At 42.8% G+C, this 25,024-nt stretch overlaps 1 protein-coding gene across 1 annotated transcript in view; it reads left to right on the top strand.

Moving 5' to 3' along the window:
- Window positions 1-23,902, top strand: part of RMND5A (required for meiotic nuclear division 5 homolog A) — a 43,092-nt gene extending 19,190 nt beyond the window's left edge. The window contains exons 3-9 of the mRNA XM_090035334.1: window positions 3,911-4,045; window positions 4,529-4,629; window positions 15,205-15,371; window positions 16,590-16,755; window positions 18,852-18,954; window positions 19,940-20,094; window positions 22,155-23,902. Of these exons, the coding sequence (XP_089891460.1) occupies window positions 3,911-4,045; window positions 4,529-4,629; window positions 15,205-15,371; window positions 16,590-16,755; window positions 18,852-18,954; window positions 19,940-20,094; window positions 22,155-22,218 (891 nt within the window). The 3' untranslated portion in view covers window positions 22,219-23,902. The remainder of the gene's footprint in view (window positions 1-3,910; window positions 4,046-4,528; window positions 4,630-15,204; window positions 15,372-16,589; window positions 16,756-18,851; window positions 18,955-19,939; window positions 20,095-22,154) is intronic.
- Window positions 23,903-25,024: the final 1,122 nt, after the last annotated feature.

Here is a 25,024-nt window from a genome sequence, read left to right as displayed (position 1 = left end):
GACTGCTTTTGGACATACAGCATAGCAGCCTCCATGCACTGCTCCTAAAATACTTCAGCTGGGACTAGCTTTCCCCAGTATTAATCATTATTATTTAATATTAATAATTTTCATCGGGATGGGGTTATTCTCGGCCTTTTCCCAAGTGTCTGTCCAAAGTTAGGTCCAAGTTCCTTACAAGTAATTTATTCACCTCCTGGTCTACTTCCCCAAGCCTTAGAGGATGCTAAGCTTCACGCACTTGATGTACAAAGGCATTATCTTTCTGTGTCAGCTGGAAACACAATGTAGAAATGTGTCTAAACAATGTATGGACTTTGCGGAGAAGGTAAGAATGAATCGTGTTCTCTTAGAGATTATCTCGGGGTTGTTCAGTTTTGACAATGTTTTGAATAAACTTGTTAGGCCCATCTTGCTGTCCAGCGCTACTGCCTGGTGAGCAGTCTTTTCCACTAGAGGTTAGGCAGTCTTGTCTGTATACAATTCCTTTTCCTGAAATCTGCAGAGTAACTACATGGAACTCGGTCTATGTATTTACAAGGTGCTTTTCGTTGGTAGAACTTTCCAGATTGGATGCCACTTCATTAGGGCTGTCCTGCAGTCACGTATGGTTTTAGTGGGACACCTTGTTGCCCATCTCTAAGAAATGCAGAGCTGCCCGGGAGTCACGAGAGTGGCTGGTCACTTGAAGAAAGACCTGATACTTTGTTCACATGAGCTGTGGTTCTTCAAGGTGTGTTGTGTGCATGGATTCCATGACCCACCTTCCAGCTCTGGAGTTGTGTTGGTGAATGACCAGAGGTGGTTGAGCTAGCTCTCCCTTTGTGTACTGGGGAAGATGTGAGGATATGTATGGCCCTGGCACACTTTTAACAGATGCTCTTCTCAAAAGAATCTGATTTCTTCTGCCTGTGGTGCATACACCACCTGTAGAGTCCACATGGATCAGGCCTCTTGAAGAACCACACATACTGTACAATAAATAACTACTCTTTCCAGCAGAAATGGAGCAGTGTGAGTGATTATAGCTGTGACTTCTTTCCTGTTAGACCGGGGGCAGGCAAAATACAGCCTGCTGGCCAGAACTGGCTTGCTAAGCACTTTCATCCAGCCTGTGGGCACCCACCAATGAATTGTACCCTTCTGCCCACAAGGGTGGGAGCGGGGTTGTGTACCCTTCTGCCCACAAGGGTGGGAGCGGGGCAGTTGGGTATACAACCCCTCCCCCAACATACTCTTGCATCTTGCTCCCACTGTTGTGGGTAGAAGGATCCAGCCCAGGCAGCAGAAGCTTTTGGGTGAGGCTGCTGCTGTTGCTGCTGCAGCCACCCCAGGGGGGACCTGCTTGGCTTCTCTGGCGTCCCGCTTGCTCTGGGCAGCAGGTAGGGAAGGGGCAGGGGCAGAAGGAAGCTGTAGCTGGGTGGGGATAGGGAGCATGGGGCTGAGGCTGGCAGCAACTGGAGCCCACATCCAGGGGGGCAGGAGGAGTCGAGCTTGGCTGGGCAGAATGTGGGGGTGGGGGGAGTAAGGGAGGTGTGTGTGTGGGGACCCCCCACATACTCCCCCACATGGTGCACAGCCCCTGCTGCTGGCAACAGCAGGCAGGGGAGCTCAGGGTACTCATAACTGGCGCAGGTGCTGGTGCCCAGTGGTGCATGGCTCCAGCCAGCACTGCACATGGTGGCGAGGAATGCAGTCTTCTCAGCCTGCCTCTACTGGGGGGGCTCTGCAGGGGATGCCTGCAGCTCCCACACTTGCACAGCACTGGGGAAGCCCCACACTGGAGCCAGCTGCCTTCACTGCCCCCGGTCTCACAGGTCCTGGGACTCCACTTGAAGTGGAGGGGAGTCTCAGGCCCTGCTTCCCAGCGGGCTTCTGGGACCTCCCAGCAGAGGGCAGGGAAGGCAGTCCTTAACTTGCATAGACCTTATGACCTCATTTACTTGGTCCGGTGGAGGCCAGCACCGGTTGGCTGCCAGCCAACCAATTTGAAATGCATCACTGGTTGCTGGGTAGACTGGCATTGCTTAGAACAATAGGGAGCCTAAGCCATCACCCAGGTATGTGATGCCAGTCATGTAGGCAGAGGGAGCAGGTTCCCCCTCTCCCTCAGGACTGTATCCAACTCAGGTTACAGCTCACGGTTACCTACAGAGATGAGATGTCTGCCCTCTGCAGGGACCATGTTAACCAGTTTGTCACATAGCAGAGTTTTTGGGGAGAGGCAGAGGTGACTCCTTACCCCCATACAGCACTGGCTGGAGCTGGGTGCCAGCGTCTGCACAGGGCGCCAGTGCCCTGAACACCCCTGACTGTTGTTGCTGCCATCGATGGGGACTGCGCATCATGTTGGGGGGTCTTCACACCCCCCACTCTCCCTCTCGCACCCATCCCCTGCCCCCCACCCCCTCACATATACATACCCCTAACATACCTTATGCCCTCCACACACACCCTGACCACACACCCCTGCACAATATACAAAAGTCAGACTTTATTTTTGTGTAATGGTGCAATCCCTTCTATCCATGATTAAAAGGCCAGTGCCTCAGTGAACCTACAAGGTAAGGCCCCAAACCAAAAAAGCATGAGATTTGGATGAGGAATGGTGCCATTTTTTTTTTTCTCTAATGTTGAGCTTTCTGTCCTGCTCTATGTCTGTCCCTGTATAATGAGGCAGAAAAGGCCCCCTAAGTGATGCGGTTGGTGGTGGCACAAGTATTGAGGTTCATTTGCACCCTTTGTACCCTATCCATCTGCTCCACCTTTGCTTCAGAAACTAGAGATTTAATGTCCCAGATGTATCCTTGGATGCGTACAGTTGACTGCTTTTCCTCAGTGCCTTGAGCTGAAATGAAGGTGTCGTGCCCCCTTGCTCCAGGAAAACGAGGAGTACTGCTGTGTAGCTTGGTGTAAATTGTCTGAAAGGACCCCCTCAAACCTTACCTAAGTCTATTAAATGGGTAGGTTTTAGCCTCACTTTACAGATTGGATAACAGGCACACAGTGCTCAAAGGCCATATAGCTTGTCACATTGATTTATCTGCCCCTTGCTTGTCAGTCCTGGGTAGGACTGATCGTGAAATGTTTTAGATTTGTGAACTAAATCCCACCTCACATTTTAGGGTGGAATAAATTTTGAATCTTCTGCTACCAATAGAAGCTAATGCTAAGTGTTATTAGAGAAGTATCATATCTCTTCAGCAATGTTTTAATGTCTCTCAAGGCTGTATAGGCTATTGGCTTCAAATATATTACATGGGATTATTCTGGTGTAGAACTGGGAAAGCGCTATCAGATCTTAAAGCCCAATCTCTTACGGGGCAGTGATATCCTTGGCTGAGTTCCCAGTTCCCATTGCTTATCTTCTTCTAGGAGAATCTCCCTTTTCTCTCTCTTATTTGCAGCATTGCTTGCTTCAGGTTACATGTGCAGGTTTTACATTGAAGCTTTTTGCTTCTGTCGCTCTCTGCAGTAGCGACTACCCCCTGTTCCAGAGATGTGCTGTGTCCCACTGTAGACTGCAGCTAGTTGGGTCTTTTTTCAAGGCTCTTTCATACATGGAAAAATCTCTTCTGCTGGCACTACCTCTTTTAAAGGCATGATGTTATGTAAATCTTTTTATTAGCTAACTAGACTTTATGGCTTGCTAACTAGATTTGTAATTTCCTAGCATAAATCCTTCTGATGAGTAAAGTTCGAACTTGGAATGAACAAGCCAAAGGAGTTCTCCTGTTCACAGGAGGTAGTGAAACACTTGATAGACGTATTTCACTTGGAACAGGAGGTAATTGAGGGCAGCTGAATAATAGACTGAAAGAATCGGAGACACAGGTGTACTGCCTAATTAAACAACAATTACATGGGGCATGTGTTCCAACCTATTAAATGTTAATTTGTATATTTTCAGAATTTTGACTCTGACATCAGCAGCGTGGGGATAGATGGATGCTGGCAAGCTGACAGCCAGCGAATTCTCAACGAGGTGATGGTGGAGCACTTCTTCCGACAGGGAATGCTGGATGTAGCTGAAGAGCTCTGTCAGGTAACGATAGCTATGGATGTTGGATGTACCTGAAAAGTAGTTCTTCTCCATACTGCAGTGTGTTTAAATTTTTTGTAGCTGCAACCCTCAATAAGAGTATTACCACATTTTCTCTCCTATATCCCACACCTCCCCCCCTCCCCCTTCACCCAAACCATCTGCAAAAAGTGGGTTTCTCATCACTATGCAAGGAAAAGCTCTGTGTGTGTGTGGACATTTGGCTCATAGCCCCTAACCACCAGCCCTGATACATGGCCTCAAGCCCCAGAGACCCCAGACCTTAGATACTTACCTGTATTCATAAGTAAGATCTTTTTCTTGGGGCCTTCCAAAAATAAGGTGTGTATTATATTCAGGGGTGGGTTATCTGTACAAAATACAGTAATATTAAATAGAAATTATTTAAAGGCAACTAACTAAAAGAGAGGTTTTTTCCTCTTGTTATTTTTCTGATAACTAAACAGTGTGACTTCTGTTTTTCAGGAATCTGGTCTTTCTATAGACCAAAGTCAAAAAGAGCCATTTGTGGAGCTAAATCGAATATTGGAAGCATTAAAAGTTAGAGTTTTGAGACCTGCACTTGAGTGAGTTGCACAGTTTTTTTTTCTTTCTTTGAACACTTGAAACCTTGGCATTGTCTTCAATTCACTCTGAACTCTCCCTCTATGACTTAGGAATAAACTCAAAGGGTTTTTTTTTTTCTGATCTATTACTAAACTTGCGTTGCACAATATCATCGGCAGAAGCTTTCAGGAAGAACAGCATCGGTTGTCTGCTTGAAACAAAGCCTTTTTAATTAGGTTACTATAAATCACTGGCAGGTTCCTTAAAAAAGGGCCCGATCTGAAAGGGTATGTAGTATGTCCTGAAAGACTCCCCCAGTTCCCATTAACTTAATGGACTTTTGGGGTTGATCAGGGCCTTTCAGGATCAGGGCTCAATGCTACTTATTGTGTCAAGTCGTTTTCCCCAGTCAGATGCAGGTAGAAGACCAAAGGAGAAGGGAGTAGCAGGACAGGCGATCTTTATAGACTTGTGGTGACAGGTGAGTGAGTGTTAGTGTTGGAGTAGTTATGGCTTTTCCACAGATAGGCTCTGAGGTCATGTTGTTTTAGACAATATTATCCTTTCTTCAGTGGCAAGAACCCACAGAAAGTGATAGTGAATGTGCAGGCTAAATCTAAGACTCTCAAGATCAGTTGGAGCCAACCTTAGTAGCCGGCATGCCACAAGTTTAGCTTGTGCCCTCCTTGCGGGTTATTCTGATTCCTTTTCCTTTGCCTTCTGCTCCCTGTCCAATCTGCCATGTGTCATACACCCATGTACCATGTGTGGTGCAGGTTGCCCAGCCTTGGTCTCCATTTTAGAACATTTCACTTAACCTCATCCTATGGTAGTTCTCTGATTATTTTTATTAGCTTTTACCCCCATTTGTCCTGCAAGTTGGAGCAAAAAAAGAGAAACAAAAAATACACTTTTTGTAGGTTGTTCTGTGCATTATACTCTTCATTAATGAGGCTGAGCTATACCAAAATCGTATTGTTTAAAAAGCCTGCAACATCAAAACAGTTTTTGGAACGTGAGTCTAGATCCCATCTTTTATCCATTTGTGGGGAGCTTTACTGTATAAATAAGAACAAAAATAATAGTACTTTTTGGGTAGCTTTTGATATTTATTCTGTAATATGAGAAACAAAAGAATAAAACAAATGTAGAAATCCTTCATGCTTGATTACATGTGGTCACAGAACATTTAGGGTATTCAGGTTTCTTTTCTGTTTCGCAAAATAAGTTTCCTGTGAGCTAATAAGATTTCTCTTGCTGCATGTGTATTCGCTCACACTATAAGACTAGCCAATATTAGGCTTTTCTTGAAAATTTGTTCTCTTGAGATTGGTGTCTAAGTGAAGTGCAGGGACAGCATGATGTTAAACCATTAATCAACATAAAATGTGCATGCTGGAATCTGTCACTGAATTGTGGAGGGCACATCATACTTAATTACTCATTGAAAATAACAATGTAAGTGCGGTGCTGGGAGGGTTCAGTGCTATCCATCTGGCTAATTGTGGGGCAGTAATACTCTAAAAATGCCCTGCTTCTTTGAACTGAAACTGCATCTCTTGCTGTTTACACACTTGAGTTTCTTCTGGTTACACTAGTCATAGATCCTTAGAGAAAGGCATTTCCTGAAGATTGATTAGTAGTTCTGGCTGTCGTCTTTACGTTATCACATCAGTTTTGTTTGACTGTGTAAGGGTAGGAAATTTCTTGTACGTCTTTTGGTTGCTTATTCATTTTGGGTAGCTCCTACAATGTGCTAGCTGCTTTCCTGAGGTCCTGTGATCCTCTTCTGTATGGAAGGTAGGGCTGGAAGGGACTTCATGAAATCATGTAGTCCAGTCCCCAAGTCAAGGCAGAATCATCCCTGACTAAATGATCCCAGCCAAATGTCTGTCTAACCTGCTCTTGAAAATTTCCAGGCATGGAGATTCCACAGCTACTCCAGGTAGCCTATTCAATTCTTGACCATTCTCATAGTCAGAATATTTTTCCTAATCTCCAACCCGGGTTTCTTCTTTTGCAGTTTGAGGCCATTACTTTTAGTCCTATCTTCTACTGCCACAGAGAATAGTCCATTACTATCCACTTTGTAATTACCTTTCAGGTATTTTTTTTTAAGACTGCTTTCAAATTCACTCCTTGCCCCCACCTTCCCCAGGCTTTTCTTCCCAAGACTAAATAACCCTAGCTCTTTCAGCCTTTCCTCATAGGTAGGTTGACCATACGTCCAGGTTTGGCCAGGACAGTCTGGGATTTCATAGTCTGCCTCAGCATCCTGGCAAAATTTGAAGCAAAAGTCTCAGATGGGCACCAGCCTGCCTACATGTGCCCCTTCTGAGCAGAGGCTGGAGGTGGGGTTGCAGGCTGGGTTGGGCACTGGTCCTCCTGCCTGGGGTGCGGCGGGACAGGGAGAGCATTGCTGTGAGCATGGGCTGCTCACACGTGTGTGCACGATGCCTCCCTGACCACGGTGCCCTGGGCAGTCACTCATGTTGCCCACCCCTAAGTCTAGCCCTGACTGACTCTACAGTGCAAGTTTACCTGCTTGCAGCCCAGTGGAGTTGGGACCAGAGGGCAGCTGCCACTGCAGAGCCCTGCTGAGGGAGGGGGGTCTCCTGGGGGGGAGCTGGGACAGCGTGGAGGGGGGGAACAGACTTGGGCTCCTGCCCTGAAGGGAGTGGAGGTTTCTCCCACCCACTCGACTTCTAGTGGGGACCTGTGTTTTGGGGGGCAGCTTTGGGCTCCGGGGTATAGTCTCTGCCTTGGGACTGCGGCTGGCTCTGTCCTCTTTAGGCCTGGCTGCCTCCCTTCCCACCCTCCTCCTGCACAGCTGGAACAGGTGTGGGCCCTGGGTGCTGCCATTTGGGGCTCCTCAGGTGGCAGGATCCCACTGAGGGCCACAGGGGGGAAGAAGTGGGGGCAGACACTGCTCCAGGGTTTCATAGATTTCATAGCTTTTTAAGGTCGGAAGGGACCTTAGTAGATCATCTTGTCCAACCACCTGCCCTGGGCAGATGATCCCAGCTAGGTGCTTGTCTAGTCTTTGCCAAACCTTCCTCGGTTTTCCTTCACCTCTGCACCTCTCCCACCAATGCACGGCTGACATATTGCTGAAACAGCTCATTGCTCTTGTTGTCCGTGGGGATATCCCACCCTCTATCCCTCACCTCATCACTGTTCTGAACTTAACCCAGCGCTGGAAGATACGCTGTGCTGCTGAGGTTGGGGCAGTGCAGGGCTGGTTCTGCTTTGCTGACATGGGGCTGATGCTGCTGAAGGCCATGTGAGAGCCCGGAGCCTGAGCTGCATGGTTCAGGTTGTTTAATGGTCTCTGGGCTGTGTACCAGCAGCTTCCTAAAAGCTCAGAGAGGTGGTAGAATCTCCATCCTTGGAGGTTTTTTACGACTCAGGTAGATAAAGCCTTGGCTAGGACGCTTTGAGCAGGGGGTTGGACTAGATGACATCCTGAGGTCCCTTCCAACCCTCATTTTCTATGATTCTGTGAATTCTTTTCTCAGTGGCAAGAGGGTGTCTTAAGCATGCTTATTTTTAAATTTTCTTCTAACAAGAAAGAAGAAACTTCAATGCGAAAACATAAATGTACTTTCAGCGACGCTCAGAATTTCCTTTGTTAAAATGGGTTGATGCAGAACATGCTACTTTTCTGCAGTGTTCTGCTACGTTTTCTGTTGCTTATGGAGTCCGTAGTGATATCACAGACCATCTCCAAACACAGAAACATAAATCTGCAATAGAGGCAGTGTCTGCAAGTGAAAAGCTTGCTTCGTTTTTCAGACAAAGTATTGCATCGGATGCTGAGCTTAAATGTGCAGTGGCAGAGAAGGTATGTTTGCATATCATTATGTCCAGCATGAGCTCTCTTTCTGTTCTAGTAACTGTTCATTGAAATTGATTTCAAAGTTATTTGATCCAGTATTTTCTTGTGCTGTACAAAAAACAAAGCTTTTGCATTAAATGTACTAGCCCCACTGGCAAAAGATGAACTGTCTGCAGAATTGGCTGGAGCAACTTTTATTACTGTATCAGCTGATGCATCCAACAGGAAGGCAGTAAAGCTAATCCCAATATTGATCCTTTTTTTAATCCTTCAAGTAGCATGAAAGTTAAATTGCTAGATGTTTACTCTGTCAAAGGAGAGACAACTGAAATCATTGCAAATGTTATTGAAAGTTGCATTCAGAAACCTGGGATTTGCACGGAGTCCTTGGTTTCTGCACTGATAACACTAACGCAAACTTTGGTGGGGTCCAGAATTGTGGGAAAACCAGCATTATTACAAAATTGAAAGAAAGGTGGAACAGAAGCTTACTTGGATTGGTTGTGTGGCCCACATTATACACACCTGCATCCAAACAAGCTGGAAGGGCTTGCAGTGAAGAGAGATCAATGTTTTCACATTTTACACAGTTTATGTAACCAAATCGCAATAATTCTGAGACCAAGCTGACCTTGACTATAACATTTTGCTCTAACATGGTAACATGTTTTCTTTTATTACTTCCAGTAATACAGCATCTTTTTGAAATGTATGAGCCTTTGAAAGCATACTTCATGCTAAATGTCCAACTCTGTTTTTTAATTTCTTTCAAAATGAATGTGGGAAATGTTGGTTTCTTTTTGTCGGTTAGAGAACTTTATGCAAGCTATCCAACATACAGAACGGCAATCTACATCAGCTTTTGGAGCATCAAAAGAATTGCAAGCTCTGAAGACAGAATTGGTCAACAGAAAATGTTGAAATCTGTGTCAGCCCCTTAAGAGAAACAACAAAAGATTACTTGCTCAGATGCATCCTTCAGTTTTACAACTCAAATAATCTATGGCACACACTTTAAGAAGTTTCTTTTGATGGCACTTCTGCATTTAATTGAATGAACCTTCACCTCTGTCTTGAATGGAGTAACGTTGAGACATCATATGATTTCATATGCAAAAGATTTGACACTGAATCATTAACTAGGCTGATAAAATGCTGATGGTCTTTTAGACTAATTTTGTGCCATGAAGATTTATGTGAAAGGCAAACTCAAAGAATGGAGGAAGCAAGATATCCCATGCGAAAACCATTGGGTTGAGAGAGTCACTTATTTCAGTTGTTCTCTCATACCAACAAGTAATATTTGGCATTTGGTTAAATATGCTATTTGTCTACCAGGGATATCTGCTCCAGTGGAAAGAGCATTTTCACAAATGATGAAACTGGTAACCAGAGAAAAGCTGTCTCAGTATATCTACAATTGCTGCTTTGCTGAGTATCAAAGTGAATTCCGAAAAGGACTGCCTGCAATTTTACAAAAAGTTGCAAAAAACCCAATTCTTTTGTAGAAAATGCGTTCCTCAGAGAAGTACCAGTAGTTTGGGTCCAGAGACAAGGCAGGCCAGGAGACGGAAAACTGACTGAAAAGTGTAATTGTCAGCAGTTTGGACTGGATTGTGATCATATATTTTTTCATAAAAATTTCATGTTATCATAATTTTTGTTAAATCGTAATTCCTACTTTATTTATAGTGATACAATTTAAATTAAAATTAAAAAATGTAATTAGTTACACTTTTATTTTTTACAATAACCCTCCACCTTTACTTGAAACACGGTGTCTCTGGATTTCCTTAACACTGCTCTGTCTCCCTGCCAGACTGTGCCCTGCCCATCTGCCTCTGTCTGCAGCAACGCCACTGACTTGGGCATGAGAGCAGTGTCCCAGATTTCCTTAAAAATAGTATGATCACCCTACTCATATGTGATGCTTCCCAGTCCTCTAATCATTTGTGCTGCTTTTTGCTGGATTCTTTCTAATCTGGACACGTCTTTCTTGGTGTGGGGCCCAAAACTGGATATAATACTCCAGATGAGGCCTTACCAGTGCTGAAAGCAGTGGAAGAATCTCTTCCCTTGATTTGCAAGAGACACTCCTGTTAATACAACCCAGTATGGTTTTTTTTCCCCCTGAAACAAGAGCAACATGAGCTGTTGGTTCATGTTCAGCGTATGGTCCAATGTAACCCCCCAGGTCCTTCTCTTCAGTTTTGCAGCTCAGCCAGTCATTCTACAGGCTGTATTTGTGCACATAATTGATTCTGTTTGCACTTGTCCTTGTTGAATTTCATCGAGTTGATTGCTGGACATTTCTCCAATCCATCCAAGTCATTCTGGATCCCAGCCCTACCCTCTGAAGTGTCTGCAACTCCACCCAGCTTGGTGTCATCCAAAGAGGCATGGTTCTTTCTTCAAGGAGTTCATATTCCAGACAAATGAGTGGACAGAGTAGAGCACATTGTTTGTCATGCTTGCTTGTTCTGTCCTTCTTTCAACTCTCTCTCTTGTCTGTTTAGATTAGAAGCTCATTATACAGGGCATATCTACTACTCTAAGCTGTGCCCAGAGCAGTGGGTCCTCATTCTTGGTTCGCTCTTTGGCACCACCACAATTAAAACGATTGAGAATGATAATTGCCCAAAGAGTTATATGAGATTGTCAACTGGAACTTAAAAAGTTGATAAAACTATTCTCAAGTGCTTACGTTTGCTGTTACTGGCTGATTTCCCATGTGCTCCACAGCAAAACCGGGTCATCAGAGGTGGAGGGGACTGCGTAGGGAACTTGTTCATACTGTGTAGGTGAGCTCAGGGTGATGCCATCCATATAGATGAGCAGCAGAGAAGGAAGGCACGGGGGTGTTTGTGTATTAATCAAATAAATGGGCAGACCAGGTTGTGTCATTAAATATAAACATGCTTAAGCAGCACTTTCAAGAATTTAGCTAACCCATTCCCAGGCCTGCGCCGCTCATATTGACAGTGTGGGAGCTTAAAGGAGGAGTCAGAGAGAGAGTCATTAATTATAGCATGATTAGCCAGGCAGGGGAAAATAGTAGTGCTTGCTCAGTCAGAGAAGACAACATTGATGGTAGGATAAATGAAAACAGTAACAAGGAACCCAGTCTCTGCAAGTACTTTACAAACCACATTTAAGCCAAAATATCATACCAAAGACCAGAGTAAAACTTGGAGAGCAGTGGCTGACCATTATATATAATTTTTTTTAAAGGGACACCTTCAGATTAAAGTTCATACTTTTAAAATCTCTAGCGTGCACAGATTATGATGGAAATTTACCAAATAGGGAGGAATCAATAGAAATTACTGATAGAACCTCCAGATCGGTGGTCAATACGGCTTTCTGCTGGCGGGCAAAAGTGACCCAGCTTAGGTCTGAGAAGGGGCAGCACCTAGGACCTGGCCATTGTTTCTGAAACGGTGGTGCCGGTGAAATTTCCAGCATACAAAACCCATGGGTTAGATGCAGCTCATAGGCTATCGGTTGTCAACACCTGCACTAGATGATTAAAAATGAAGCCTTTAAAATCGTAAGGGCTTGGGATTTTTTAAAACTAATATGTGCACTCTTAGGTGTGTGAACACCTACACATAATTCACAAGATAAACCGGAAGATTTCAAATAGCAGTCTATAGTGTCAAGACCGTTCTGACCTGTTGTTCTTTTTCCAAGTTCCATCGAAGAATTACCCCATTATTTATTTTCCATAGTCACAACACAAGTGAAAGGTAAGAACTGGCACTTTCAAAGGGGATGCCCTGTTTCTAACAAGGGGAGGCCACGGTTCTAAAAAGGTTGAGAACCACTGATCCTAGAGCACGTGCCAGTGGTTTGCTTTTTCATATTTCACTCGGCTTGGTCCTGGATTCTGCCCCATGTGATTCCAGCAGTACCCCTTTGACTGGAAAGATTGCAAGTAGGCACAGAGATTCATTTAGATCGTATTGTGGCATGTGGGCCGTTATTCCCTGCAGGGAAACGGCGCTCCTTTATAAAGCCCTGTGAATCTCCACGTGGGTGCAGGGATTTGCTTGAAACATCTAAATTTTATGTTGTAACCTTTTCAGAGAGGAGGCTTTGTCTTCTCATGTGCTTGTACAGCTTTCGAGTCTAATAGAGTCTTAAAGTTGTTGGGGTCTTGGCAGGGAGGAGGGCCATAACTTAAAATTAAAAGCTAGATGGGCATGAAGTTAGGCTGTGATGCTTGTTTTTTGATAAAACCTGATTTTTTTTGTGTGTTTAAATTGGGAGAACATGCAATCTCTCACTGTTATTATGTCCCATGTAGAAATAAATGTTCAGATTAGATTTGAGTCACGAAGGTGAAAACGTTCATAACAAAGCAAGCATTGTTCTGAAAGAAGTACGAGAATTGTTCAGGAGGACAGGCGCTGCAGTTGCCAAGGCATCATTTCAAAGCGAGATGGAAAGTATATGTGGGTTGAACTTGAACTTAATTAATAAACAATTATCATGTGTCACCTTAAGTCTCATTGCATGGAATCTTTTTAATAAGAAAAGAACTAAGAAATTCTCTTAAATGATGTTGATAGCTAGCTCACTGCTTGCTGAACGCTCTTTCCTTTTGGATCCATGTAAAGCAGGATCACTCCATGGCTGATGTTTGGCACTTCTGTTTTCAGTGGGAATTTAAATTTTAGTGGTGGCAGCAGCTGGGTGACCTGGACTATATCACGGACGCTCTTCCTACAATAAGAGTTGTCCGAGAAGTTCTACGTGGGATGCATACTGGAGAATACAGTACTGACTGCTTTGTGTGGTTCTAACCATATGAGGGCTGGCTGATTTTGTACACGAATGTAAATTGTCCACTCCACATCCTGGAGTAGGTGCACTTAGTGGGTGTTGTTATAGAGGCTTGCCACTAGGTGATGACCAAGCAGATGGTAGCTGATTTGCCTCGAGTAAACAGCTACTCTAGGATAGGTTGTGGACAGAAGACACTGTGGCCACATCCAGACATACATTTTGTGCCGCCGCTAGTTGTCCATGGAGAATGTCTGTGCTACACACGCTCTGGCCCATGGCAAGTTACCCCGAGTGGGGTAGGGCAGGCTGGGCTGGCCCCAGCAGCCTTACCTGAAGTCCTGGGGGCCTGCAGCTGCATCGCTTCTGCCACGCGGAGCCTGGCTGGCAGCAGTGTGCACCTCCAGCTTTGGGCGGCGCATGCTGTTGCTGAGTGCAGCACTCCGCTGTTTTTTTGGTGAGGTTTTTTTGACCCCTGAATCCAGGGGTCAAAAAGCCCCTCTGCTGCTCCCTTGGCAGCGTGGACAACAACTGAACGTGCAGTGTGTGGTGCCACAGACGTGTCTGCCACACCACATACTGCACGACCGCTCTCATCTCGGTGGTGTTTTACGCATGATGCTTTTAGGAGTAGTTCAGTGTTGAATTGGGTAAAGCTGCTCTCATAGAGGGCTTTTCTCATCTTTCCATTCTTTATCTTCACCAATGTAAAGTCTAATTATGCTGGTGGAAACGTTATCTACCCAGGCAGCGAGGCCACGTTTCACTGGTGAAATTATAGATCCAAATGTATGTAAAAAACCAAAATGAGGTGTGATGGGGTTAAATGTTATTCATAAGTGCTCCATTTTCACCATACATCCTTAGAGGCTGAGAAAAATTTTGTTTGGAAGTCTGAATCTGTTTTCTTAGACCAACATAGAATGGAAGTATAATCTTGCTTGCTCAGAGATGTGCCTTACCTATGCAGGGGGACTTTTCACCAAGTGATTGAACTCTTTGATATAGTGCAACATGGGGGGAGGAAGAGGGAATATAGTTTCCTTGCTTTTTGTGTGGCTGATTTGACCTGAGATAAAAAAGCTGAGACTCTACACACCTCTCCTTTATAAGCTACTACTTAATCCCTTCCTTCATGAGGTGAAAGGCTGCTGTTTTCAGTAATTGGCCATCATATTGAAAACAGTATAATTAACACTAATGAGAAACAGATGGATTATTCTCACTACAACTTGTGCATCTTCAGAACACTTAAATTGCTTTTGGTCCAACCAGATTAAAAAAACCAAACAAAATGAGTTGCGACGGGGTTAGGTTTTATCAAAAGCCTGAATGATCGAAACGTTTTTCAAGCTCTTCAATGATTGGTTTTGAAAAATGTTTTTAGTATTTACAACTAATATTTTACAGTATTATCATAATGCGTGATAAAGCTGGAAAGTGAGCCAGAGGGGTGCTGGTGATTCAGTAGATGATATCGCTCTGGAGGGTGTTCTCAAGGCTCAGCCTGGGGATGAAATGCAAAACAGATCTTGACAATTTGTGGTTATTAAAGATTCTGTAGCAGCCTGATTTTAACATGTTTAATCTCTAGGTGTACTGGTCAGATTCCTAACTTTATAACTCCCTAATTAAATTTGTCTTGCAACCTAGCTTCATGTAGGATGCTCCTTTCCTGCTTTAGGTTGTTAGATGATGTTTTCTGGGGATCTTCAACAGAGGCTGCTCTATTCAGTACCAGAAATGATGCTATTTGAGTATTGGATGGAGAGGTTTTACAGATATATATTTTTTTAGCTGTGCTGTGAGGCTTATTGTTTTTTATTGAGTGTATAGATATCGTCTGAGCCCTGAATATTGCAAGGAAACTTAGGTTCTTGCAGAAATCCTTCTTGAAGAGGCTGTTCTAGTTACAACTCCTACATTCCTCATAGGCTGAAATGTATTATTTTCCCCTCATTTCTCTTAGGTGGGCAGTATCTAACAGAGAAATGCTTATGGCGCAGAACAGTTCCCTGGAATTCAAACTGCACAGATTATATTTCATTAGTTTATTGATGGGCGGAACAGCAAACCAGAGAGAGGCATTGCAGTATGCTAAAAACTTTCAGCCGTTTGCTCTGAACCATCAGAAAGGTAAGTGACTTTTTAGCTATTTCAGAGTAATGCATTTGGTTCTAGGCACTTGATTTGAATTGCATTAGTCTCTTACTTCTGTGTTTGTGTCTAATGAATTATTTACATTTTTAGTGGAAGATGAAGGTTACTTTTAATACAAGAATGTGTTTGGGAGGAAGTTGTGATGCTTCAGTGATGTCTTAAATTCTAGGGAACAAAAGGAACAGTATTTTAAGAGTAGTTGTGTATAAGCAATAACTATTTCAGTAATCCCTAGGTGAAACTAAGGCCATAAATTTTATGTATGTTTTAGGCACTCCAGCTGGTAAGTATTGGGGTAGGAATAGTGGGTTGGTGAGATCAGTGGCGTGGAGGAAGATGTTTGCTTTCTTTGTCCTCTTCTTTGTATGCCTCATTTAAGATTCATATCAGTTTTGGTCTACAGCCAGGAGAAAGTTGACATGCATATTCAATATATAATTGAATAGGCTTTTTAAAGTCATTTATCTGGTGTTTTGCTTTACTCCCTTTAACCCCTGCCCTCCCCCCATCTTTCCCACCCACTTGCAATTGTACTGATCCCTTCTTGCTTTGCAGCACCTCCCACAAGGAGTTAGTTTAAAAATAAACCCTCAAGATGACAGGTACTGACAAAGTCTGCCTAAGAAACTTGTGGTAGCATCTTGAATTATAAAATAATTTTTCTTTTATCATATTTGGGAACACTGTCTCTTTCACAGCGAGCTTTGCCCCTGCATCCTCACAGTTTTGAATTATTTTCAAAATAATGGCAATATACAGAGCCATTCAGAATATCATTTATTTTAAAATTCTGATCACCTCAAATATTGTCACATTGATGCAGAATGAAATAGAGGTGCACTAAGTACTCTTTTTAGACTTCTGCCATTGCATAGAATCATAGAAAGCTGTAAATGGTAATATAGGTAATAACACTTTATTGTCCCGAGTTCCAAATTGTTATATCCAGCTTGTCATAAGATCTAATGGTTAATTAGTCCGCTGTTAAAAGAAGAGAGATTTTTCTCTATGGTGGCTATGTCCATATTTGGTCCAGATGGCTGTGTATCTTAGTATAATTGAATATTACTGATTTGCTGTATATTTGTGTTATATATGGTTTCTTATCAAAAGGCCAAAAGCTCAGAGTAGTCTTCTAATTAGGGCATAAAAATGTGTAAATGTAATGGTCTTGAGCATTCTTGTCCTTCACAGATATTCAGGTTTTGATGGGCAGCCTGGTGTACTTGAGACAAGGTATCGAGAACTCTCCGTACGTTCATCTACTAGACGCAAACCAGTGGGCAGACATCTGTGACATCTTCACAAGGGATGCCTGTGCTCTCCTGGGTCTCTCAGTTGAATCACCTCTTAGTGTTAGGTATGGCATCTTGCATTTCAGTGTTTCTGAGGTCAGGTGCCTACACTTTTTTCAGCTGAAGGTTGCAGTGGGAACTTGCTGAGTAAAAAAGAGCCCTATCTAGTTAACATTAAACAGTCATCTGCGGGTGCACACTTTAGTGGGTCCTGGGAGCTATGACCCCTCCAGCATGCAGTGCTCTGTCGTGAGCCAGGTAGCTATCCACTGAGCCCCATATGAAGCATTACATAATGAGACTTAAGTTCTGTAGGTCACCCATCTGTATGAAAGAGTAGGATGGTCACCAGCCATTTTGTACTGAAGCAAATGTGTTGAGGATTTTCACCACAGCTTGGCAGTTGAAAACCCAAGCCATTTCACGACTTGCTTTTTCCGTTAGGTGTTCTTGCTGCGTTATCTTTGATCCAGTCATCTTTTGCTTTGGTTCTATGATGGAGCTCTGTTTTAAAGGGTAGTGAATGGTGATTTCAGGATATGAAATTTGCATTAAAGTCATTAGAATTCACAATTTGCAGAGGTGAAAACTTGTGTTTTCATGCCCCGTTGCTGCTACAACTGCAAATGCAATAGTCTGCTGCAGACCATTAGAAATATAAGAAGTCAGCTGACTCTTTCCACCCTTTCTGCAGATAGTGCATATACAGACACCGTATAGCCACTAGGCTGTACATCCCAAAGTGAAAAATCTTTACATTCCAATTTTCCTTTTAGAGGTAAGACAAGAAATAAGTGGTTTTCCTCCTGCAGGGAGTCTCAGTTCTTGACAAAAACTCCACTGTGTTTTCATGGTTATCTCCTTGCTTGTTACTATCAGTAATAGTCTTCACTTAGTTTACTAATTTTAAAGAGGCGCAAATTCTTTTATGCAGGATTTCACAGAGAGTTAATTGTATGTACATGAGTCATAGGAATTAGATGTTTTTTCTAGGACACATTTTGTTTGGCATAGCAAAGCTGAAAGGAAAAAAACTTCAACTGAATCTACATCTGTTTAGCAACAGCATTTATTAGTTGACCTTACTTCGGGTGAATAAAATCCAGTCGCTTAGTATTTTCTTATTGACATTGTCTTGAATGTTGGCACCATAATGCACACAGTTCATTATCAGTACAGGTGCCCATGACACTGCTAATCATATGGAAAAGTCCCTCCCTTTTATTGATACTCATGTTAGACAGTTGCCTTGAAATTGCCATGAAATCAGTCGAGCCAAGGTGTTTTTAATTGTGACTGGTGTGGAGACGCCTTAAGAGTTTTCCTATTTATGCCCCATATGTGATTACTTCATGAAAATGGCTCGGATAGTGAAGTGACTCCCAGAGTTGGGTAGCAATGTTGGTATGAGAACTCTGGTTTTGAATAGGTGTTGAAGTGGGTGGTCAATGCAAAATATTTGTACCTTCTCGTGACTTCACAGAAAGGCATGTTCCTGCTTACTGCTGAAGCCTCGTAGTGTACTTCACTAGTTTGAAGACATCCTGGGATAGACAGCAAAGTGTCAGAGCACCCTAATTCGCCCAGCCACTGGCCACATTTGGTGCTTACATCCACTGAGCGATTTTTGTCTGAAGAGGCTTCATTTTCATCTTGGTCTAAGAGCCCAGGTGTAGAGACAAGTTATTCCTGTGTTTCATCAAGGAATTATTGTAGGACAGGTACTTATGTACAGCATCTTAGGCTACATTTGAACTGTGTTTTAGCCACCCTTGTTGTGTACTTATTTCTCTGTACCGTATGTAAGTCAGCATGACTGTAAGCTCCTTTTTCCTCTTGTATGGTGGAAAGTGAAATAAAACAGTACAATCAAGCACTTGGCTTGTAAGCTTTGGAGCTCGGATTGACTTTTCTTGTGTGCTCTTTACAGAGCCTACCACAATGGAGCTCTGATCTACAATGGAGGTGGCTTAGACACTGTGTTAATACAAATAACTCAAATCGTTGATATGATACACTTGGATCATTCTCTTTCCTCTTTAGGTAACAGAGCCAAGAGTTTTCCCATGTTAGTTCTTAGTACTGCATTGAGGAGGTAGGACCTTGAGAGGTAGTTGTTCATAAAACAGCTTTCTGTATTAATACTTTTCTTGTTCTTCAGTTTTTCAGCAGGTTGTGTAGCATTGCCAGCTCTAATTAATATCAAAGCTGTGATTGAACAAAGACAGTGCACTGGAGTTTGGAATCAGAAAGATGAACTGCCGGTGAGTATGCACTGGACTTCAGACGGACTGAACGTGACTTTTGAGGGTCTCTTGTTCTGCAAGTAGTAGCAGTTCTGTCAGCAGCATAGTCCATCTGAGGAACATGCACTAATTGTGCATGCTGTTAGCGCATGTCACAATACAAGGGGGAAGGAAAAAATCAGATTAACATCTTTCAGCTGGACTTCAGCTCCACATACAGCTTGCTGTTGTATTGCTCCACTGCTGGGTCTGCTTAAAGTGAGCAGGAATGGCCTTGTTTGCAAAGACTGGGGGGCCTGAGTTGCAGCCCTTAGTTCTGCTTTTAGGGTAGCTCATTAGTAATAAATTCCAGATTACTGCCATGACCGTGTTCATGAAGCTGTTCCGCACTTTGTTCCTGCTGAACTGCATCTGATTTTTTTGCATCCTTGATTTTTATCCGCTTAGCCCCCAAAAGTGAAATCAGCAGGCAGTTTTTCTCCTTGAAATCAACCCGTCTGAGCAGTGGAAGAGTTTTTGCTTAGCCAGTATCTCACACCTTGGTAACTGAAAGAAGTGAACTGAAGCTATTGCATATGACTCTTGAGGTGAATCTAGAGTTGAAGTGGAACTATTCATGGCTGCCTTAGGGGATTTGCATAACCTGTTCTAGTTAGTTGCTGATGGGGATTGATCATCCAGCTCCCTTTAGCCTCCTTTAAAAATCTTTGCCTAGAAATTTAAGTCTTTGTGGGCCGTCAGGTCCATTAACTTGCCTGTGCAGATTTATGCTCTGCTATACATCTCTTGCAATTGTCACGATACCCTGAAAAAATGTATAGCAGTCTGACTTAAGATGCCTATGAAATTTTTCTGGCTGGAGATTTGTAGACATCAACGCAGATCCTGCTGCTGTATTGAAGTGTGGTTAAATAAGTGCCACTGCATTAGAGGAAAGCTGATTGTTGTCTTCTGGAAACACGATGTCTCAAAAGAGATGGTAAACGTAATTTGTTTTACGCAGATTGAAGTGGACCTTGGTAAAAAGTGCTGGTATCATTCAATATTTGCCTGTCCAATTCTTCGTCAGCAAACAACAGATAATAATCCACCTATGAAATTAGTCTGCGGTCACATTATCTCAAGAGATGCTCTGAATAAAATGTTTAATGGCAGCAAGTAAGTATCATTCTTATACATGTAGCAAAGTCTGGGTGATGATAAATTGAATTCAGGGAGAGAGCAGGATATAATTACAAAATTGGTGGAAACTAGTTAAGTTAACTTTATGGATAACGTTTTTGAAGCAGAGTGGCAGCATTTGGTGTAGCTATAATAAGGACCTCACTGCATAGGTTTATATCACTTCTGAAATATCCTTCATTTTGACAGAAGTAATAAGTACAAATGAATTATTGAATTTAAACAGGGGGAGAAGTCTTGGAGAAGACCTGAGAAGTTAATTACCTTTGAGCAGACCATTATTTCTGCTGAGGTCATTCCATCGTAGACATTTAAGTGCCTAATGAATAAGGGTGTTGTCATGTCTTTTGGAGAGAGACCACATTAGAAGAAAAGAAAATATTTTTTAGGAAAGGAACATATACAACTATTATTCGTTGTGCTTTAGGACATGTAGCTTCTAAGGTATAGAAGTAATGCACAATGTAACAATCCTGATGGACCAAGTTGGGTTTTATAAAGAAGGGTTTCACACAACCTAATAAAATAAACATTTTTGTAAAGGAAATTTTTGGCTGGTGTTTACGTTCCCATCAGAATAGCATCCAAACTACTGTATTTACCCAAATCCAAGACAATACTGAATTTAAGATGACCTCCCCAATAACTAGATTGCACACATAGTGAATTTATACATTTGTTATAATTTTCCATGTATAGAATATAATTATGTGGATGGTCATCTTAAATTCATGCCCCCACTGCTGCGGTGGCGAAAGCAGTGGCAGGGGAGGAGATGCGGGGTGGAGAACAGGTTGGGGAGGTAGCAGGACATCGGGGGGAGCAAGCAGTGAGGGGTCAAACAGCCCCTTATCCCTCTCTGCTCCACTTGCCCCTCTTGTGCCTCCATCCCTGCTGGCTCTGTCCCCCAGCCTGTTTTCCTTCTCTGCCCTGCTCCTCCCTTCCCCGTGCTGCTTACACTTGCATTGCAGCAGGCTCCATCTCTGCTCCAGCTGCTGTTGCTGTTTCATAGTTTCATAGTTTGTAGGGTCGGAAGGGACCTGAGCAGATCATCAAGTCCGACCCCCGGCCACGGCAGAAAAGAGTACTGGGGTCAAATGACCCTAACAAGGTGTTTGTCTAACAACCCCAGCAAGGTGTTACCAGCCTGGGCTGGGACTTTTTGCGCTGGAGCAAGGGTGGCGGCGCAGGGGGCAGGCAGCAGCTGTCTGTTCTCCCCCCACCTCATACTCAATTCCAAGATGAAGGGCCTGCCCCACTCCCTCCCGCACATGGCAAATGAAGAAAGAAACCTTTTTCTGGAATTGAGTAAATACGGTAGTACCTGAGGCCAGTGGAAGTCACTTGGCGCATCTACACGTGATGCTACTACGTTGCTGGTCACAAACCGTGATGCCACAGCTACATTGCTATAGCAGTGCACTCCCTTGTTATAGTTATTGCTGCAGTGATGTAGCAGCCAAAAATAACCATGTGCACAGCGCAATCTGGGCTGTTACTACACCATCATTTAGTACAAAAGGAAGTACTAAATGACAGTGAAGTAACAAAGGCTCCATAGGGACACGTGTGGATGCACCCACTAAGTTTTAACCATAAACTGAAGTGAAAATGATCGGTCTAATTTCCAAGTTCAAACTGAGCAAAATACAACAACCAATCGCATGGGATAAAATGATGAATGAATTTTAAGATCTAACGTCTTTGTTTTTAATAAACTAAGCGGGAATAACAAGGTAAGCGACAAAAGAGCATTTGAAAACATGTATATAACTGATTGGGGCCCTTTTTAAGGGTAGGAATCTGTTCAGTGGAGCCAAGTAGAGCATATTGAATAAGAACACGTAGTCATTCCCTTTCTTGTCTATGGTATCATATTTAACTGAGAGCTTGGCGCCACTGTAGCAAAATAATGCACGAAAATACTTAGTGGTCTGTTATTTCAGCTGTTGGAGATCTCTAGTGCTATCTCTGTGCTGCTTTGCTGCTTGGTTTTTTGCTTTTGTACACTTCTAACATGCTGTCTTTGTCTCTAGATTAAAATGCCCCTATTGTCCCATGGAACAGAGTCCTGGAGATGCCAAACAGATATTTTTCTGAAGCAAAGATTCAATATGCAGCTTGTAAGGGACACTCTCTAAATTACAGGTGCATTTCGAAAGAAGTGAAAAACAAAACAAAACACTTGTTTCATTTTATGCAGCAGACTGAGGACTCCTGTGTTTATATAAGCTAATGCTACGGAAACTTTGCCAACATTTAGTGGAAATGCTACAAAAGTTAATATTACCATAGGGCTTTACTATACTCTTGGTCTCCATACCTGATCAAGTTACTACACCAGCAGTTGTCATTCAATGCAGGTTTTTGTACTTAATTATATGGTGACTTTTTACTTTTTAAAAGCTGAAACCTGATCACCCCCCACCCCCATATGTTTAATATTCTTCCTGCTATTATTCTGTCATCCTCTTAATAACAGTCACCTTGAAGAATGTTTGTGGAAAAAGTTTTATTTCCTGTAATGTGTACATAATTAAAAGTAAATACTTCAGAAAAAAGTTTGATAAATTGAATAGTGGTTATAAAACTAATTTGTATTTTTTTCGCCGGAAAAAAAAAAAAAGCTGTGATATATTCTGAGTTTTCTTTCAAACATTTTTTTTCAGATTTTGCATAACTCAAAGTAAATGTGCATATATATAAAATTATATAAATATATAGCTCTGAGGGGCTAACTCTTAAGTTCCATTGCTAACTTTATAAGGTTGGTGTATGGATAAATTACTACTGGAATGAAGTGGAATAGGAAAATCTGTTTCCTTTGTTTTCATGATCGAGAACTGTTTGCGTACTAGATTACTCAATAAAATGGAATTCCGAAGTGGAGATGCTTTTAGTCAACGACATTTGCTCTTTGGCCTTTGTAGTCATGTTCTTTGAACTTTGTATTCAGGATTAGGCAATCAATGTCATGTTGCTGTATAGTTTAATAGACATTATAGTGTGTTATTTATAAACCGTTATCAGAGCCAAATGAAGTGTAGAAGTATTCATTGTTCAATGGTGGTGGGGGGGGAAGCATGTTCCGCTGCAGCCTACGGATGACAAATCTGCACCTTGCAGAATTAGGCCCTATATTCTCATATTAAAGGTAGCAAATTTTCAGTAGCTTGAGAACACTTTTGCTTTTAGCCTTGTTTTTCATAGTAGCCTATTACTGCTAACTCCACTTTTTCTGCTCAGTTTGTCATATTGTTGACTAGGTAAATTTGTACTTATAAACCAGGTGTAGATCATGGCAGTTAGACCTTTTCTAGTGTGCGTATATTTGTATTTATTGCACTGTCCTATAGTAGGGCGAGCAGCCACATAGCGTGCTAAGCTCCATGTAAAATATATTTCTGTATTTGTGTAATAAAAGAAACCAAGCTTATATGGTTGAATACTGACACACTGGTTGAATGCACTAGCACAATGCACTACAGAGGAGAACGTCTGTCAGACCTCTACGCGTTGAATCCCCGTGTCATCTGACTTAAGAGACGGACTTGGACTCTGGTGAATTGGTGGCAACGGACCCCCCCACCCCTTTAATGAGACGTTAAAAGGAAAACTTGAGACAGAGTAACCTTTCAATATGTATAATACGTGTGTTTAAACATGGAGGTGTATGACTTTCTGCAAAAATTACATTGTATTCATACAGAGTTCAAAAAACAAAACCTGGGTTAACAAATGGTAAAATCAACAATAAACGGGTGAGGATATTATTTTCCATGTAGGCTTTCTAGTCTTGCTGAAATTACTTTTAAACTTTGATCTTCAGTGGTGTTGGGGTTTGGGAATTTTGGTGAAATGGTGTATGTATTGTAAAGAAACATTATGCAAACGTGGTTCGAAAGAGATTCAGCTTTGTTCTATATAGTGGTATCCCACACGCTGGTACACTAGGATCAGTCTAAACAGATGTTAATATTCATGGATGCCTACACCAAGAATTGTCCATAAATGCAAATGAGGCAATTTTTATTAAGCAATTCAGATTCTCTCATGTAGTCAACTTGTGCTCATTGTAGTAGGGCTAGGTGAGATATGGGAATTACCTGTGAACCAGTGTATTGCTTCCTCATTTTCTATTTTCCTCTCCTAGTCCCTAGTGAGCTGTTGTGGCTGGCAGTACTCTCCAGAAGTACTACTTAGCCCCTGAAGATGGCTGGTGTTATCCATATTCCCCAGCAGCACCAAATTAGGGGACATGAGTGGCTTGTACAGGCTCCATACCCACCCACGCTTCCTACGGACCCCACTCCTCATTGGAAATCTCTGTCCACAAAGCTCTCTCCTTCTTACACTCCATGCTTTCTGCACATCCTTTCACAGCATGCTGACGAAGTGAACTTGGGTTCATGAAAGCTCGTATTCCAGATATCTAGTTAGTCTGTGGAGGTGCATATCTACCTTGCCTTCTCACAAAGCTCAAGACAGGTTCTGCTTTTGCTGTGCCTGGAAGTACAGAGGAACAGGAGCAGGATGAGGCACCTGGCCCCAGTGAGTGTTTTGACTGTAGATTTTTTTCCAGTACACAGTGCCTGTTGCCTTACCTGTCCTCTGAACCTCCTGTGTTTTCTTTTGGTGAGGATGAGGATTTCAGTGAAAGCACCGACCAACACTTTCTATTCTAGCTTGGTGCACGGGATCATCTTTTCCTTGTCAGATCACTGCCTTCCCTGATCTTTCCCAGATCACTGAATTGACTGGTGTCTCTAAGGTGAAGCTTGATGAAGCATAGATTTGGGTTGACTGAAGCTTTTTCCTCACTGATGTCTCTGGGCTTGCTGTGCGAATGCATGCTGAGTTCTCTCCTCTTTATTCTGTCACTCCAATGTTTCCACCGTCTATGTGC

Source organism: Crocodylus siamensis, chromosome 2, assembly GCF_052110815.1.
Source record: "Crocodylus siamensis isolate JL-2025a chromosome 2, ASM5211081v1, whole genome shotgun sequence".
Classification (NCBI taxonomy): domain Eukaryota; kingdom Metazoa; phylum Chordata; order Crocodylia; family Crocodylidae; genus Crocodylus; species Crocodylus siamensis.
Note: the sequence above shows the minus strand (reverse complement) of the source record. Positions and strands in the feature narration are given on the sequence as shown.